A 19,508-nucleotide genomic window follows, 5' to 3' on the forward strand; every position below is an offset into this window, starting at 1 on the left:
GTGTTTTTTTTTTTCTCCTTTGTTTGTTGGGAAAAACAAACCCAGGGGGTTGGGGAAGTTGGTGGGGGGGGGGGGGGGGGTTACTGAGCATGCTAAATTTTAAACTATTTTAAGCACTATATTAAAGGAATCAGTGCCATACACCACAGGTAAACAAGCCATATATTATGAATTGCATGTGACACTTCGTTTCCAGGGCAACTGGGAAATAAGGAGTTTTCAAATATAATCTCTCGCGGCATGTATATGGCAACGCATGCAAAGCCTGTCATCTGTTTCAAAAGTTGCCAGCATCCTAACGGCACATTTTTGACACCTTCCTGGCAAACAAAAGCTCTTCCAAGAGTGAACCGGGCAGCCATGCTGTGGGTATAGAAGTAAACCCATATTTATTTTCCATCAAATAAATCTTATAAGCGCATTTTCTGAGAAAGGCATAACTTAAAAAGGGTTTGCTGTAAAGGTGTAAGTGACTAAGAGGTAGAAGTCCACTTTGTCCTCTCCGGTGAACTGGAGAAAACAAAGTCTGGAAGAAGGCGAGTCTATTTCTAACTCATTTTTTAAGGAGCAGAACATAAAAGACAGAAAGGGCTTCCTATTTGATGTAAGGTGGCCTGACCTCCTCTGATAAGACTTTTCCTCTTTAACTGGTCCTCAACAGGTAACTTGAAAATGTGCTTGTAGGACCATCAGTCTAGTCAATGCATCACAAGGAGTACTTGCTGGACTGAGCCACACAGAAATGATCAGTCTTTTTTGATCTGGCTGCTAAAACAAGTTGTTTTGTTTGTGTCCTATGTTGTTATGTTTGTCTGTTGTTGTGTAAAGTTGTACAGAATTCCAGGTTTTCCTACAAACACGCTGGACCTGTTTCTAACTACATTTACTAGCGTTTGCATGTCTTATTTCCCTTCACATCACATCCAGTTCTGTAAGGGAAGCGAAGTGGGACATTTCAGACACTGAAATCAGAAAGATTGAGTGCTATCAGAGCAATGTTTTACTGATCAAAACAGCATTTTTGTCCAACAATTTAACTTTAAAAAAATATTCACACCACTCCTCAGTTTTGGTTTAGTTTTCGATTTTGAAAGCAAACACAAAATATCAAAGAGAAAGCTTATTTAAACCTCATTATTACAGGGATACAAACTAATTTTATCCCCAGCTGTAACCTAAGGCAGTCGGACCTGCGGAAATACAAGCTGGTTATATTAGAGCTCAAAACTGACCCAGTATTGACTCCTTTACTTATTTCATCCATGTATTAAACTAAGACTGCAGCAGCATACCTCTGATTGTGATTTTAGTGAGTTGTACTGGATACACTGCGGGGAATTTTTAAAGAAATAAAAAAGAGCATTTCAAAACCATCTCACATCTATAAGTAAAATCAGTCATGTGGCGTTGGAAGAGAGAGAGCTTCAGGCCAGGATTAGAGCTCCCAGTTATTGCTGTTATCCACAATAATGACCCGAGGTGGTGGAAAGTGGTATGCTCCTAAACTGTTATTTAAAGTCAGCTCTTTCAATCTGATGTACTTTAACCTTGGTGGCGTTTTATCAATGAGTAAGTCGGTCTGTCAGGCAGGTGGACGGTCTTCTCGCCTTAGAGTTTATGAAAAAAGATAGGGCGTCTGTGAGATTATTCGTCTTTTCCAATACAGTATAAGCCCCTAATCTCTAGCCTCTCTCAGCCCATTCTTGACAGGATGAGGAGTCACTGAGGGCAGTCACAGAGAGAGAGGCATGTGGTGGAGGACTTTGCTGAAGAAGGAGTAAATATGTCAATCACCTGAAGCTCTTAACCGTTTTCTCTAAGAAAGTCTATCCGACTGGGTGTTTTTCTTTAAAATATCTAAAAGTTAAAGTAACCTCTCTTACCTATTTAAACAAAACAATGAGGCTTCATAATACACAGTGCCAGTCAGAAAGTTGGACATTCATCCTGGGTTTAAATGTGAGTTATTTTGCACTTTTATTGATGCATCTGAACCCTTTTTTTTTCCTGAGGAAAATGGTGAGCCACTACACAAATGCACAGGAACTTGGTGCACATGTTTAATTTGAATGCATTTTTAGTTTCAACCTTACATATATGCAACATATCCAAACATTTCATGTAACCCCACTAGCATTTAGGTAAATGTCTTGTTGTTGGTGTAAGTGTCATGGTGAATGTTTGTAGAGATGGCTCAAATGCAGCAGGCGGAAGGATCAAATGGAGTTTTTGTGTAAGAACAAACTTACAGAAAAACCAAAGAAGCCAAAAAGGAACACAAGCATACATCCAGGGAGTGGAAGGACGGCAGGGAGCAGAGAGGAAGAATAACAAGAGTAGATGAGAGGAACTGGCAAGGAGTGACTGAGGATAAGGTGCTTAAATACTGGGGAGGTTGAACACTGAACAAAAGATGGAGACTGTTTCTGCAGCGCTTGATGGTGTGAGGGGAGAGCAGGAGGCAGCGAGAGGAGAGAGAAATTGGTACAGGGGGAAGGAGAGAGGACACCGGGGAACAGAAAATAAGTCTAACACTAAAGAATAACTAGGTTTAAGAAACACAATTAAACTAGAATAACTAAGAATAACTAGGAACAAGAAATAAACATAACTAGAAACACTAAGAATAATTCAACTGAAGTAAAACGGAAACAAGACTCATCTAATCAAAGAAATACACTAAGAGAATACATAATGACCAAACTAGAATAAATAAATTAAACTCCAAAACGACTAAACGACCAAGCATTAAGTTTCTTTATGTATATATTTGATCTTGCATGTTTACTTTATTCAGCCTTTATGAGTTCAAGAAAATATGTATTAAAGTCAAGCTTGTGCAGCTAATTCTCATTTTTATCATTTATTGAACTTGCTAAATTGTTCCTCCAAATTAAAAAGAACAATCGAATTGCATTTAAATACAAAGATTTATGTAATATTCATATCATATGTACGATAAATGTAAGTAAACTATGATAAGTGAGAGCTGTTTTGGAGTACAAACTCTGAAAATGAATCCAAGTACAGATAAGGGTTATGGCAGAAGACGACCAAACTAGGCGGATGTTCTTTAGAAAACCTCATAATTTTTTTATCCAGTGTTCAGAATTTTTTATATTTTAAGCCTTTGAATTCTTCAGAAAGTGTTAAAGAAGTCATATCAGTCAGTCAAACTTCTTGCATAGTCTTAATAATTCATAAATCTTCTGCCGTATGAGGAAGTCATTTATTCGAGGACAAAAGGTACTCCTCCATCGGCCAGGCCGGATCAAAGGCAAATCATTAATTCTGAGTCGCTCATTTCAGAGAGATCTGCTGTTCCACTGTGACTAGATTTCCTTAAACGGTCGTCACAGTCAAAGAGAGCGCTGAGACAAAGCAATTTTAGATCCTCTACAAGGGCACAACCAAACGCAAGTTTAAATTGAATGCCCCAAAATAGATGTTTAATTATGTGGCTATCTGAGAGGCTTTCGTGTTTTCAAAATGAATCAGGAGCAGAGATAACCGATACTTTTATCAAAGCAAAACTCAATGTCCCCTCGTTTCTATCAATCGTGATGGAAAGCCACTGAAATTAGCTCATATACCAGAGACATCAATTATGTTTCTTATAATTAGAATATCCTCAGATCACTCCGATCCCTGTGAGATAATTTTAATTAGAGAAGAAACTCTGCGTCCGTCGTATCTTTATGAGGCAGTCCTTCTGAGGATGGTATAGTTTTTTACTTTTTTATGCTTTACAGTCAAGGACTGACCAAAGACTAATTCATGCTACAAGAGGAAATAAATCTGTAAAAAGTGGAGATTTTTATTTATGATTTTATCGCGTGGTTCTTTGAAAGTGCTTATTTAAATTGTGAAATTTTGAAAGAAACAACAAAAACAATAATAATATCATTATTAATAATAATAAAACATCCTTTAAAAAACAATATTCTGTTGCTATAAAGGTCTCAAAACTTGTCAGAATCGTCGCATGGATTTAAGTTTGAACTTTGCATGACAGAGAAAATCTGAGACTATCAGAAGGGATTTATTTTGGCTTCCTATGACTTTTTACACTCCATGAATACAAGGCAGATTTCCTCTACAAAATAAAACTCCTTTCAAAAAGTCTCAAAGTGAAAAAAACCCCCAACAACATCAAGTTGAAAACTAAAAAAAAATCTCCATAAGCCTCCATCATCATCTTTCTATCTCTAAATGTAGATCTCCAGGTAAAGAAAGCAGTGATATTCTCTCAACACTGAAGCAACAATCAGTGTAAGTGCTAATATTTTCTAGTTAATGTGAAGTGCACCTTTGGCTGAATATAAATAACGTCATATAGGTATTAATGTTTAACTTTAAAAAAATCAGAGCAAACTGGCGCAATAATAAGCAATGCATTTGTTAAATTTGATCTATAAAATCACTTATGAGCTCTAGAGTTTTCAAATCTCCTGAAGTGTTCAGTCCAGTCATCTAAAAATAAAGTACAGTCTAAATCAAGTTTGAAGTTTTACTTGTTAAGACATATTGTCAAATTATATGATACTTATAAGGTCTTGGAGTTATGCAGCACAATCTACAATGAGTGAGAACATATCATCCAAAGCAGAGTTTCTCAGTCCACATGACCCACAGTTTTCCATGCTTTAGGTTTTTCACTGCTGACTCACACAGACAAATAGAAGACAGAAAGGTTTCTGCAGCACTTGATGGCATGCTGAGAAAGTAATATAATCATTAGAATCAGGTGTGCCGGAGCGGAGACGCATCAGAAACACTAAAGGGACGGGATAGAAAACCACTGACATGATGCTACGTGTCATTATGTACTCAACAAAATCAAAATGCTGAAGTATTTTGTGAAAAACAAAGTATATCCACTTTAGCTGCAAAGCAGATTTTGATTTTACACCCTCCCGTGTCCCCATGCCCTCAGCATGCCCTTGTAGTCGGGAAGCAGTGACAAACCTGTCATCTCTTTTTGTCCTTATAAGTTTTATTTGGAATGCTCCGGCTACAGGAATGTCATCAGGAATAACACTCACCCTGGAACGTGCCACATGATGAACAGGGTTTTGGAAGTTGTCTCGACCCTTTGCATTTTTAAGTTACAAGCAAATCCTAAACCACAGTCCTGACCCCAGCACCATCTTTGACTCGATATGTTTTGATCGTGTTACAGATTTCTTTGACAAAAGAGAGAGATTTATTTGACAGTAAGTCTAATCCAGTTTTTATTATTTCAAAAGCTTTGTATTGTTTCTGTGTTGACATTTTCTCCTCAGAGTTATGTAATCCAAAAACAGTGACTGTAACTCTCCAAGCTAGTCCAACTTTTTCACTTCCACTTAGCTTTCTGTCATTTAGGAAGCTCATTAGCTCGATTCCTGACTCATTCCTTGTCTTTTGTGGTCCAATTTGTACTCTGGCAAACTGGCAAAGTAAAAAAAAATAGTGTGTAATACACCAGTGTTAGTTAATAAGCTATGACCGGTTTCTAATTTTGGGTTCTCTGGTTCTATAGGTCAGCTTTGTGAAAACAGATCATTGGTAGATTCAAAATGCACAAAAAACTGCAGTCATTTCCTAATGTGCTCATGCTATTATGATTCATTTGGTCTCTTTAGGATGTTTTAAGTGCTTCTACTACACCTTCTACTGGCATTATAATTTTATTGCTGTGATCAGTGGACTTTTAATAGGTTAGCGACACATGAGCGAACGTCTAAACTTGAAGCAACCACAAAAAGCCACACGTTTGTTTTTCATTTAGTCAAAAAGATCCCAAAGAGGAAAATCAGTACACCAAATTGTGCTTCAACCAATGCTGAAGCAGATCTGGTATAGTTTTAGGTTCAGGTGACATACTTGTGTTTTATAATTTGTACTGATTCATTGGTCTGTGCCATGCCAGTATTTCCATCGCTAACTGTAACAAAAAGTATTTTCTTAGATGTAAAACTGCTGCTCTGAAAGTCACATGCATAATTCTCTCAAAGCCTCATTGACTGTAGGAATAATGTGGATGGTAATGTGGTGGAGAGTTTAAACCTAATTTATCAGTTTAAACACCAGCGCTAACAAGCGTTCACTACATCATTACAAAGGCACTGGCCATTCATCAAAATAAAAGCACTTCCTGTTTGATACTTTTAGAAATTTCTAATTTTAGAATGCCAAACCTTGCATTTTATTCATTTAAAATACCTCAAAGCAGTTAATAAAAACTATGACACATGTTCAGTTGTACTTTCTCAGTTGTCATATGAATTAGACCTAAAAATGACAAATTAAATTTTTAACTTTCAGCAGACTAGACATCATCTGTCTGGTTTCAGAATATGTAAACTTGACTTGAAAAAAATTACTAGTGAACATCTCTTCTCTGGAACTTCGAAACTAATGATTCACTCCGATATTTGCCCCTCAGTCTGACTCTGTGTGTCTCTCCACAACACCAAAACATTTTTCACAAGCAATGAAACCAGGTGGGAGATGTTGTTCTTGTCCTACAAACAGCAGAAACTGTTATTTCTCATCAACTATCTTCATTTTGCAGTCAGCATGACGTGCAGCTGAAAAGAGAAAAGACTCTAATTCAACCAACTCCTCTGATCCAATGATGACAGAAAATTCAAAATAATGCAAAACTGTTTTTCACCAGACATTCACCTCTGAAGTAGAAGCAAAGGTGAGAAAGAAGCACAGAGAAATGAAACTAAAACATCGGGCCAATAAATTCCTGTGCCACCATCGACGATTGAATTTGGGGAATCTACAGTGCGTCCCCTCACCCTGGCATCAGTTATGCAAATGGTGGCAATTTTAAATGAATGGCAGATCGTCTTCCCGAAATGAGGATGGCCACGAAGCGAAAATGAAAAATGGAGGAGGAGGCCGAGACGTGAGAGTCACTCAGCCTTGAAATGATTTAATTTAAGTGATGAGGAGTTGACTTTGATAAGTTTCCATTTTAATAATGAATACTACGACTGCTCTAGGGGTCCAGTTAGAAAGAAGCCAACTTGGTTAAAAAAGAAAATAAACTGAAGAAAAAGACAAACATGGCTGAAAGAAGAAGAAAGCTTAAAGTTAATGCTTTGATTTTTATTGCATGCTAAATGAGAAAAATGTACTATTTCACATCCCAGGAATGTGTTTTTATAATGCATCTAACATGATATTCATCACAGACATTTTATAATTATAAAGCAAAACACTCACCTGGTGAGGTAAGGACTAATCCTGGGCAGATATATTGAATCTTAAAGATAGCAGCAAGAAAAACAACAAAAACAACAAAAACAACTAACAAACCAATAAGAAAATCTATCATTGAATTAATAGAGAATCAAGGCTTTACTGAGGTTTTCATCTAACTCTAAGTTCTTATTGCCAACACGTAGTGCATAGTTTCTGTCCTTCAATCATTTAAACAAATCCCAAAGCCAAGCCTGAACTAAGAATAAAACATTCTACATATTCAAAATGCAGGTTTTTCAATGCACACAATACATTATATGTTGAAGTTAAAATGTATTTAACGTGAGTCAGAATTTTTAATTGTAAAAGATTTAAATGATCTATGTTTAGGTTTGTCATGGTTCTATAAAGATCGAAAAGTTGAGCCTAAAATTACTGATTAAATCAGAAGTTGACAAATTACACACGTAGTGAATGTTTATTATTTGGGCTCTTCTTTTATTTTAACAGAAGTAGTTTTATTATATTTAGATCCTGTAGTTAACAATGGATAAGTGGCGGAGCAGCATTTTACTACCAGCATTCTGGGTGTAGGATTTAAGGTCTTAAACTCAAATTAGCAGCAAAACATGGTTTACAATAGTGGTAAAGCAAGTAGTCTTATCACAACACTTTAACACATAAAAAGGGACTTAATTTGCATGATTCACATAGTGAGAACATTGAGAAGAGAAAAGCACACAGAGTCCTGAACTATATTATACTGAGCTATATTTATTTTAAATTGAAAGTCATAAAATCACTTCATCCTGAACGGAAAAAAATCTTTTTCAGTGAAAGGGCACATTTTTTTTTTACACATATCCAATTTACATTTGTTGTTGTTTCTCTTGCTGTCTCAATGCTGGAGGCAAAAATGACAAGCAGTTAAGCTGAAAGCCGCCTCACACTTTATTTTTATCTCGGAAATCTTTGCTTTGTGAACATCAAATAGGTTGTAATCAGTGAGCCTTCCTCCTTTAGACCCACTATAAATAAAAGCATCAAGAATTGGTCATGTCTGCCTGTCTGTGAGATTTAATTTGAACACCAGTCAACAGGTTTTCTCTCTTCCCAGTCATGGATTTGAACCTATACCTACACAGAGTATGATTTTGTTGCATTTGGCAAAACCTCAGACGATTCATATTTTTGGACAGGAATGTGACATCAAGTAAAAAATGTAATAATCTTGGCTACACAGCATCCTGTCTTTTTTTGTTTGTTTTTTAGCTTTCTTCCCTTTTTGCTTTCTCTCATTTTCATACCATTACTGCAACCATTTTCTACTTAAGACTACAATACTACCAAATACTACTAAAAATAGCTACATTTTTTTCAGATCCATGGAAAATGTAGCTATTTTATCTATACCAATGTCAGCTAAATGAAACTCCAGTATTTCTTATCCAGTGCATTTTGTACTTTATTGTACGTAAGAAGGTACACAAAAATAATTGAAGCCAATTTGTTTAATCTGTTGAGATTTGATTTCGCTGCAACGCATAAGAATAGACATAAATATAACCTTTTATAGGTCTGGATGCAGTTGAAACATATCGATTCATTTTATTCTGAGCCAACATTTGTCTGGCATTTTCACAAAACAACCTTTACATGTTTTTAAAATGAAGAATTACTGTTGGTTTCTGTAAAAAATCAAAACAACGTCTTTAGAATTTAAGTTATATTAACCAAGGAACTAAAGAGATTAAACTGTTCTTTACACCGCAGAAATGTTCAGAATCCTCCTCTTTACTGCAGCTGGTTGTAGATATTTTTTTGCAGTCTGCATTGAAAACACATGTTGCAATCCATCAACTTCATTTACTATGTTAATGGAGGTAAATGCCTCAAGTCTTTTCAAATGTCAACACACCACATTTTAGCTCAAAGTGAGTGCAGCAGGTGCAGATCCATAAAGCTGGAATATTACAAACACACATAAATCTGTTATTGCAGACACCTGGAGTTCTTACAGACAAAAAAAATGCAAAAATCACAAAACCTTCCATACTGCAGATTTTAAAAACAACCTGCCGGTGTGCACCAACATTAGACTACGACTGATTGATACAAACTACTTTCCCCACAGGACACTGGTGCAAAGCACTCAGAACCATTAATTAACTTATTATTGAAAAGTCAATTTATTTCACACATTACATTAACTAATTATTACATGATGTAGACTAACTTTATTATGATTCCACGCTTACTGTTAATGAAAACATTACATTTAAGTTACAATAATACCACAGACCAATTAAAAATTGGTGACTAATGAAAAGTATGCTTAATACCAGCTTAAGGGTTGTTATTTTCAAAAGTTACTTTTAATATATTACAAATGAGCCTCATCAGAAAACATTTTCTAATTTATTGAATATGACTGAGAACCAACACCGTCAACTGGACTGGACATTGCTTCTGACTGCGTCAGATTTTATGGGACAATGTCATCGATTGGTTAAAAGTCCATTATACATTAAAACTGTCACTGATCTATTAGAATCCCTTCAGAAAGAAAATACTCTCCGACTACACAAAACATCCCAAATCAAGATGTACTCTTTAGGATGATGGACGTGCCACCGGCCGCAGGTGGAAGGCTGCGAGTCGTTCAGTTTTCCTCTCATGCTGAAGTGAACCATAGAAAGGGAAATATCTGCTCCTTCAGGGAGAATTTCACAGCAGCTTTGAGCTGATGTTTGAAGGGAAGGGTTTAAACTCAGCTCTCTGCTTTGATTTTCTGGATGAATAATCACACTAAATTCCAATTCCCTCCCATAATATGTGTCACTATGCTAATGTACCGATTTGAAATATCCCTAAAATAAATGTTGATGTGTTTTACAAAAGATCTACACATCTAAGTAGTTGTGTATTTGCTAAATCTTTACTTGTAACACACAGTTCTTTGCAAAGGTTACAAACTGAAAGACAGACGATTAACCACTAGATTCAGAGCAATTCCAGTCTCCAATGCTAAAACCCAAACAAACAGGATTGCCCTACATTCTGCAGATGAAAACAAAAAGAGAAAGATTGGCAAAATGCAACTCAAAGGGATTTTAAAGCTCTCCATTCCAACGGGCTCGTTGCTTTTAATCACAAGCATCGGACTCCTTTTGCTAAAACAGCAGAGAAACGTCTTCGAAGTTAGCGCTGCAGCAACGTAATGCCTGCCAAAATCAATCGGTGTGTCAGCAAAGCCAAACTCATTTCTCCCAGCCAGCAACTTTCAGAAGATTAGATTGAAATCTGGAAATGTCAACGTGAGCTTCAACAGCCAGAAAGATAACTTTTTCAAGTAATCGTTGAGTTGTTGGCGTTCATCAATATCTCATTCAAACTGCCTTCCAGTGATGTATTGCAGTCACTCTGAGCCAGTAAATGTCTTTGTCATTAATGTGCTGCAGCTCTCTCTGCCAGTTAAATGGTTTGTTAATGACAAAGTGAACACACTGTACTCTTGCAGAGCACTTAAAAGTAAAGTCCAGCAAAATTGTGTGGTTTTGCTTTACCGCTTGTGAAATGACTTAATTGGCCAGACGAAATGTGCTGGGTGGCAGGATTTGTCACTGCTAACTTTGGGTTTATTCTGACTGATTTTCCTCTGCAGGTAGCTGTCACCACAGTCTACATGAAAGCAAGACTTACTGGATGTGTTAAAATGACCGGCAGTCACGAGTTTCCATCTTTTGTTTCTTCAGCTAACGACATACAGATGAAATCATGAGTACATATACACCAAATAAAATTACATTTTTTCTCACTGCCTGAAGATAAATCAGAGGAAATATTTCTTGTTTTAGATCAGTTAGAATTACCAAATGTATTTATTTTTGTTAAGTGTCACTGACAGAAAGATGAGTCACTTAGAGTGACTCATACATTATGTATATATCATTGAACTTTTAATCTGAGAAGGTTGATCAATCAATGAGTACAAAAGATAAAAGACAAAAAAGTTACTTTTTCTGTTCTTATGCAATAGCACACTGAATATTTTACACACACACACACACACACACACACACTGAACTTCAATACCTATTTATCCTTGCCAGGTTGGGGTGTGGATGCACTTTGGACACTTTGCTAATCCATCACAAGGCAAAGACATAGAAAAATGAACCTTTTTTTACTATTCATATTTCTGTTTGTACATTTTGCATACAATTTTTCTCAATGTCCATCTGCTATCCAAAACCAAGGAGGGATCATTTGTACTTCTCAATTTACTCTGTTAGTGGACATTTGTTGCCAGTCTGCAAAATTACTTTAAAAGTTTTTTTCTATTAAAATAAAACTATTATCCATTTCATTTTTTTCACATCATTGATGCGCTCTACCAGTTAGCAATTTGTTTTATTTCCTCATATACAGAATGAGAAGTGTCATAAAATAACCATGAGTGCTGCATCGGGTGTTAAGCCAACAACAGTGGTGGGATTCTAGTGGATTGGGAAATCAGTATGACATATGAATCCACTTTGTTGATAAGTGCAATCGCTTCCCGGGGAGTTGGCATCATCTCCCGCTCTTCAGTGGGAATGCTCCAGCAGTCAGTCATTGTCCGTATCACCCAGAGTAATACGACATAGACACGGGAAGGGCCAGTTAACACGCAGTGAAACGAAACCAGGAGAAATACATAGAAGGAGACATGTTGGGCAGAAGTGAAGAGAGGAGGATAAACAAGCAGAGAGGAGAGTAACGGTAGACAGACCCCTCATCCGCCACTAAATCATGTTTATCATTCTCACTGGGAGATCAAGGAAGGCAGAGATGCCTCATCTGGAGGAGCTCTGACTGGCTCTGCTTCATGTTTTCAGACTCCATTCATTGTTCTCATTTGTAACCCGCTCTGTTTGTCAGTTTGTCTGCATTTGCTTGTATTGTGCCTTTTAGCATCGATGCTGCAAATGTCAAAAGACTTTGAGTTTCGTCGGCAAACAATGCAGTCTTGATAAGGATAAGAGATTAACCATCAGTAAAGTAGCATGTGAGCAAGAAGGGGGAGCTGAGGTATGGTGGCAGAAACATGCACTGAGCAGGGAAAATTATTTTTACATGTTTTTACCTAAGATGCAAATTCATTTAAAAAGGCTGATGCTGACCTGTTAATCCAAACATATATAAAAAACAAGGTTAAAACAAAATATAGATATACTTCATATCATAGCTGCATATCTCAGCAGATGATTAATTGTTCAGTCGTATTCAGAACTTGTAGTCAATGCTGAGGCTGCAGCTGGATTGCTTTGCTCTCCACTCAGAAGTGTTCCTGCTATTCCGTCCGGCCTGCCGAATCCTCCCTCTGGTGCTGTCATTCGACAAGCCCCTCCAACCACTTCTCCCCCTCTTCCTCATTAAAGTAGCATCTGCTGAGGTAAGAGGCCTGAATACCCCCCTCCAACATTGCACAAACGCACGCACACACACACACACACACACACACCCCACCGCTTCCTTTTGCAGACACTCATGGCTGCCATCTGCCACAGAGTTGGACGAAGCCCCACCACCGGAGCAGCCGCACGCTCTCACCATACATCCACGCTGAAAGCCCTCATTTAAAACCCGCTCAATTGCTGGAAAACGTCTCAGACACAGCAGACGTGGACGGCTGCACACAAATACACTCGCTGACATTTGCACCCGAGCTCCAGTAATCTGAGTGAGAGAAGTCCCCATGAAGGATGGCAAGATCCAACCTGCTGCACAAACCCAGCAAACTCCTCCTCTTCTCTGTGGGGACTCCAAGGGAAGAGGCAGGGGGCGGGGGGAGCGGGGGACGACAGCAAACTCTAATTAGTCCAGTGTGGCCATCGGGTCCCTCCAGCATTTCATTTCAGGAGCAGAGAAAAGGAGCGGAGCGGAAAGGAGAGGTGAGGACAGCGCGGGGAGAAAAGAACTCATGCTGATTGAACATGAAGCGTCTCCCTGTGGCTTCTTTCTCTGTCTCCTTCTCTTTTCTTTCCGTCTCTGCTTGTTGTACATAATGCCCTCTCGCTTTCAGTGCATTTGCTCGTCACCCCTCAGTTCTCCACAGTGAATAATAATGCTTGCTCTTGGAAAGAAGGAGGCAGAGGAGCGAGCCTAAGGCCATGCATTCTGATTGTCTAAGCATTCCCAAGTCGCTCTCTCTGCCTGCGCAAAAAATCAACAGTGCAGCAGGGGAGGGAGGCCGAATGCCCTGTCTCCATACTCTCTCTGGGTTGTTTTTACTTTTTAGTCATTATTTACGATCTGCATCACCCAGAGGTCCCTCTGCCTCTCCTTCCCTGAGACAAATGTTGGACCACAGGGACACTCGTCTTGTCTTTTACGAGCTGTCCAGGCAAGTTAGCAACATTTTATGTGCTCTCTGGGGATGTTTGCTCTTGCCTGCCACGCTGCCATCATCGTCACTGTCACCCGGACAGAAACAGTGGTGGGGCGAAGCGACTGGAGGAGAGATTTCTTCCAAGAGAGGCTGAACTTGAAGAGACAGTATGGCAAAGCTCCAGAACCTCAGGCTATTTGAGAAAAGGCTGCTCAGTTCACGCTAGCGAGCCACTTTACTTTGCTTTCTTTCTGCTTTGTTTTGTTTTTTTTTTTTTTTTTTGCAAATTTCCTAAAATGGGCTGAAATTTGTTCCAGACTGGAGTCAAAGACGTTCATCTATTCGGTCTGATTGGAGGCCTGACATGTTCAGTCGCATTCGAGGAATAAAAAGTATTTTTAACTCTAATCCAAAAAGCTAATAAAATCTTTTCAAACCAAGCCATGTGCAGCCGTATGCTCCTGCGGTAACAGAAGCTATTAAAGACCCATTATTTGGTTCACTGTGCCTTTCCACTGCCTGCGCCGATGTCAGATGAAATGGGCCATTGTAATCCTCATCAACATAGCTAATTTCACGTAAGGGGAAGTTGATAGAGAGTGTCAAAACCATTTAAAGGTCAACCAGGCAAGCATTTACTAGATGTGTATGTATATATAAGTAAGCCTGTTCAAATATTCTAACGCTCATTTCAAATATTTATGAGTAGAATCTCTTTTTATGCGCTGGCACATGGAGAGACCGCTGAAGCGCAGAGAGAAACAGCTGTCAGAGCTGAGAAATCAGGTAAACATAGAGGCAGCAGAACAGCTTCTGACAAAACAGGTGAACAGTTTTATGTGGACATGAAAAAGGAGGATGATCAGAAAAAGAGTTTGAAATGTTTGTCCTCGTTCCACCTGAAACGGCCGCTGCACTACAGCTAACCTTTGGACAGAAAGTGTCACGGCTCACACGTGACGGGTTGCTGCTTCAACAGAGACTCAGGCAGAGCCGTGACACAGAGGAGAGGAGAGGAGGAACGGGTCTGACATTAGAGGCAGGACGATGCTGTCACATGACCTTTAAACGCCACAGATATGTGTTTGGGATGTGTGCCAACACGGGTTACAGAAGAAAACTAAGACGACGCCTGCAGTGTACGATACTAAAACCTAGACTTGTTCAAGTTTCAAATATGTTTTCCAATCACAATCAATTAACTATTTTACCTCCAGTTATTATGAAAATGCTGTATAGATCAAATATGACTTAAAAGAAATTTTGTAAGTGCATTCAGGAAGTCATCACAGCACCATTCCTCTATGAACCGTTTAACAGCGTTATCAGCATTTCACTGAGATTTCGCCAGGATGAAGATGTTTGCTAAATGCTGCTAGCTAGTCTGCAGGAGCAAAGTGAAGGAGTCACGGGGGAGGGATGCTTTACGAGGCGGACGCTTGGAAGCTTGTGGTTTTGAGGAGTTTTGAAGGCGGCGGTAGGTCCACCCAGGCGTTTTGCACAGCTGAACTGTTGCCACGGGAGACTAAAAGATTTCTCAAACATGCATGAAAGAACATGAAAGAACACTCCAGGTATGTTTTTGACAAGGGAATAAAATTATAACATGATGTGAAGCTCAAAAAAGTTGATTTTACATAATACTGCCAGTTTAAAAAAACTGGTTAGTTTTCTTCATGTGAATGGACAGAACTTAAAATGCTTTCATCGTGTCATACTGACCACTTCAATCGAATCAAACTGAGATCACATCGTAATAAAACCCCTTTTTATTTATTTAGGCTTAAAAAGTCTTTACTGAAAGCACAATTTAAGTCATTCAACACAGATAAAGGGCTATAATTCCCAGGGTTTTTCAAAGTACCTACTGTGTTTGTACAGCATTAGGAAATCATATGAGGGCAAAGTGATGAATCCACATTTCGTCAGACCTCTGACACCTCGATCCAACCCTCTCTCTACACTTCACTATCACATGTCAGAGTGCATGAAGACACTCCATGCACCTGGCAAAATATATTACATGTACTTACAACTCGAATTCATGACACATGAATCTTTGGCCAAATCGACTGGGCAAAAAAATATTGTGCTCCAAATACTTTTATGCAGATTCATAAAGCAAAGATGATATTTGGAACATATTGTTTATCCATAATTCATGACAACTGTTACATTTACTTCAAATGTCAACAAACAGGTTTATAGTGAGTTGTATTCATTTTAGTGTGAAAACTAACAAAGATTAAAACAATACAAAAGAAAAAATGCATTTAAAATTCAAAAAATCTCGACCTTTCCAGTGAGATGTAGCATACGTTCAGTTTCAATATGTAATACGATCATTTTCATGGTGTGTATATTAATCACCGAGATGTCCTTGAAGACATAACAGCTATTTTCTGCTTGAGTTTCTTTCTAAACTACCAAAGCTTAGAACATTTCAGAGAACTTACCCGGTCACCCTGCGGCGGGCGGTGATGCTCGCCACAATAACGCTCTCCGGTCTCGGTGTGGCCACAGCCTTGAAAGTCCCTTTCCAAAACTTCTCAAAGAGCTGCTTCTCTCCCAGCTGCAGGAAGCTGCAGGTGGCGGTGCTTCCCTCCGATCCCAGGGTCGGAGAAGGACCACTGAGGTCGAGCTTGAGTGAACATGGTGTCTGCATCTCAGGGTTTTTTTTTGTGTGTGTGTCTTTTTTAATCTGCAAGTGAGATGTGATCTTTAGTCCCTCATGAGCCAGACGCTCCACAGTCTGCTGAAAACACGCTCACACGCTCTCTCCAGTTGTTGCTCGGGAACTGTCCAAGTACTGAATCAAAGCAAGTGGAGTGCAGCGGGCTGCTTTGCCGCGTCCTCTCCTCTTCGCTGCAGCGGGTCAACGTGTCAGCGCGTCTGTCTGCTCTTCAGTTGAGCTGCAGCCCGGGGAGAAGGACAAAAGCTGACCCTCTCCAGCTGAAGGCAGGGTATTGTTCTTGAAGACGGGACGGGGTGGGGGGTGGCGGGGGGGCAGATTGTGTTTCTCTCTCCGCCTCTCCTTCTCAGTCACATCTGCTGCTCTATTTGGGATGGGGTCCGGGTCGGGGAGCTTCTCTCTATCGCCCCAGTCGGAAGCTTTGCACAGTGTGAAGCGCTCCCGTCCTACAGATGGAGGAGCATGGCTCGGTCAGAAGGAGACAGGAGTTTGCGTGGTCAGACGCTGTGTTTTGATTGTACTCCCACCCACAGCAGCTGAGCAGGTTTGAGGCTCAGCTGAAGGAAGGTCTGAGTGTGAGTTTGAAGAGTGTGTGAGCGGGTGCGTCAATGAGAGCCGAGTGAGGAGCTGAACTGTGAAAAAGCTTGTTTTGTATCTCTGCGCTGGTGACGTCAGAAAGGGGGGCTGGACTCTGGGGTGGAGGGACACCTCTGTGTGTAATGTGGGTGTGTTGTTCTTGTCCCTGTTAGTTTTGAAATTAGGTTTACCTTCATCTTCACTTCCATGCATCACTGTCTGTTTCATTGTCTTCTTCTCCCCCTCTTCTTGTTCCTTCCTCTTATTAAAAAAAACAACCCTCAACCAATATTTAATAAAAGAATCCTTATATCAGATCACATAAAACCATGAATACCACAAGAAGAAGAAAAAATTCAACAGAATCTCTAAAACTACAACAAAGTTTGTGAAATACCCATAAACCACGTCCAAACACTTCACATCGTCTAGTGAGAATACAACTGTCACACTTTCTCTGTTAGCTTAATATGAATTGAATATCGATGCTGATGTTCTGTTGCCAAAATGGTTTCCCACAATCAAGTCAATGTTGAAGAGTCAATAGCAGTAATTCAAAATATAATGAGGATGTACTGCATATTAAAAAAGGATTTGTTTTTAGGCTACATTCACACAGCAGACAAATTCAACCCAAATCCAATTGTTTTTTTTTTATCCCCATATATGATTCATATCAGACTTTTTCAAAGCAGTGTAAATATTCCAGTTATAATCTTTTCAAATAAAGCCTCAATTTGTGTCACTTTCTAAACTACATCAGATGGATAATTTTGACAATATCTGCGGTCTGAACGGTCATGTTGCAGGTTATCCAACTTTTATAATAAATTATGATGATGGTGCAGCATAATTCTGCCCCAGCAGAAGCCAAATGCTGTAAATCCAGATGTAAACAATGGCTAAAAATAAAACATAATGGTGAAAGAGCCATTATGTTTAGTATAATTTTTACCTTCTTTAATTATTTTACTAGTTCGGCTTTGATAAAACATGCACATAAATTTTTCATGATAAAAGTTTGCACAAAATGGAGTCATTTTGCTTGGCAGTGTTACGTCCTTTATTTTACGTGCGATTAAGGTTTCACATTTGAATACAGCCTGCTCTGTGTCTGTGTCAGTAGCTTTTGAATTTCTTTGTCCTGCTCTCTTGGAAGCTCACACTTCATGCTGCTCAGACAAAAGGCTGGAGTAAATCAGCATAACAAAAGGCCCAGCTCAGTGAGGGCCGGTCAGGGCTTGTGCCTGATCCAAACCTCCCTGCATTTTTCTCCAAATGTTGGATTCATCTGTTTGCTCTCTAGTCTGATTGGATCACACAGGTGTGAAGGTTTTCTTATGACATGCTGTTAATATTTACGTTAAATGTGTAACTTTCACAATGTTTCTGTAATAAAATAAGTTAACTTTCAAGCTGTAGCAGAATTCTACAGAAATATTCTTATGCATCCCATGTTTTTTTTAAGTTTGAGTTTACTTTTAAGCTACTAGCGATTGACCAACCTGCAAATCTCTTTTATTGCTAACAGTACTTTTAAAACATACCATAAACATTTCAGATTAGTATTCAGTTTTCCACACTGCCTGTTACAAAACTGTTAATTCAATTGAATGAGGCTTTAAACTCTCAACCAAAATATGCAGGAACTTTTTCATATCTCAAAACCTCTTTGCTACTGATGATGTTAACTGGTTTGGATATAATTTTGGGGTGGATAAAATGACAAAGTGCCGTTTTACAGCACAGAAAAATAACTGTTTTACCTTCAGTTATTATGAAAATACTTTAAATGTAAAAATAACTTAAAACATTCTTTGAAATTGGCCTCTGTCTCTTTAAGAAACTCGTACCTTCTCCCTGCTCTCCATTGATGCAGTTAGAAGAGCTGTAGTTTGAATGAGCAGCAGACAGAGTTTTACCTGTTGTTTGTTAATAGCTGCTGCTGCTAGTCTGGTGGAGCTGTGTGTTGGAGTGGTGCTCTGTAATGGACTAAAGCTCCAAGACGGAGCTTTGGGTCCGAACTGACGCCCAAATGGTTTCCACAGGAGATTCAAGGATTCCTTAAACATGCATGAATGAATCAAAGCAACACTCAAAGATACTTTGATGGGAGAATAACTTTATGAAATTATACAAAGCTCAAAAAAGTTGATCGTGCAGAATGCCCACCCCGTTTTAACTTGATCTCTCTCCTGGATCAAGGCAAGCAAAGAGCTACTGCTGAAAATAACTCTTTACTTTTTCTTTAAGTTATAACGTACTCCTGAACCAGTAGTGCTTCTTTTGTTGTTGTGTCTGCTCAATCTTGGAAAAGCCTCACTCTACTGCAGCAGATGGCAGCTCATGCTGGGCCTGCTTCTCTTAGAGTTTTTTTTTTTTTCTTAGGAGTCAATCTTTTCTACTGTTACCACATGCTCAGAATGAGTTATTTCTGCAAAACTGAAACAATGCAATCAACTGGTTTTCCTTTAAAAGCTAATTTTTTAGCCAACCACTTGACACAATAACAATTGCATTGCTTTATAATTAGAGTTAAGTTCTAAGGTATACACAAAACAAAAATCACAAAAATATAATTGTTATAATTTTATATGTACAGCTATTATTCCTTAAATAAAGATTTATTTATATTTTCTGGGTTTTGTTTCAGTCAGCTCGTTT

The 19,508-nt window shown here is 38.7% G+C and overlaps 1 protein-coding gene across 2 annotated transcripts in view; it reads right to left on the reverse strand.

The window, feature by feature from the left end:
- The window catches only part of srrm4 (serine/arginine repetitive matrix 4), a 58,149-nt gene extending 41,252 nt beyond the window's left edge, over nt 1-16,897 (reverse strand). For both annotated transcript variants that reach the window (XM_015059346.1, XM_015059345.1), the window contains exon 1: nt 16,033-16,897. In XM_015059346.1, coding sequence (XP_014914832.1) covers nt 16,033-16,241 — 209 coding nt within the window. In that variant the 5' untranslated portion in view covers nt 16,242-16,897. The remainder of the gene's footprint in view (nt 1-16,032) is intronic.
- Nucleotides 16,898-19,508: the final 2,611 nt, after the last annotated feature.

Source organism: Poecilia latipinna, unplaced genomic scaffold (genome assembly GCF_001443285.1).
Source record: "Poecilia latipinna isolate Pla-1442-1.1 unplaced genomic scaffold, P_latipinna-1.0 Scaffold1622, whole genome shotgun sequence".
Taxonomy (NCBI): domain Eukaryota; kingdom Metazoa; phylum Chordata; class Actinopteri; order Cyprinodontiformes; family Poeciliidae; genus Poecilia; species Poecilia latipinna.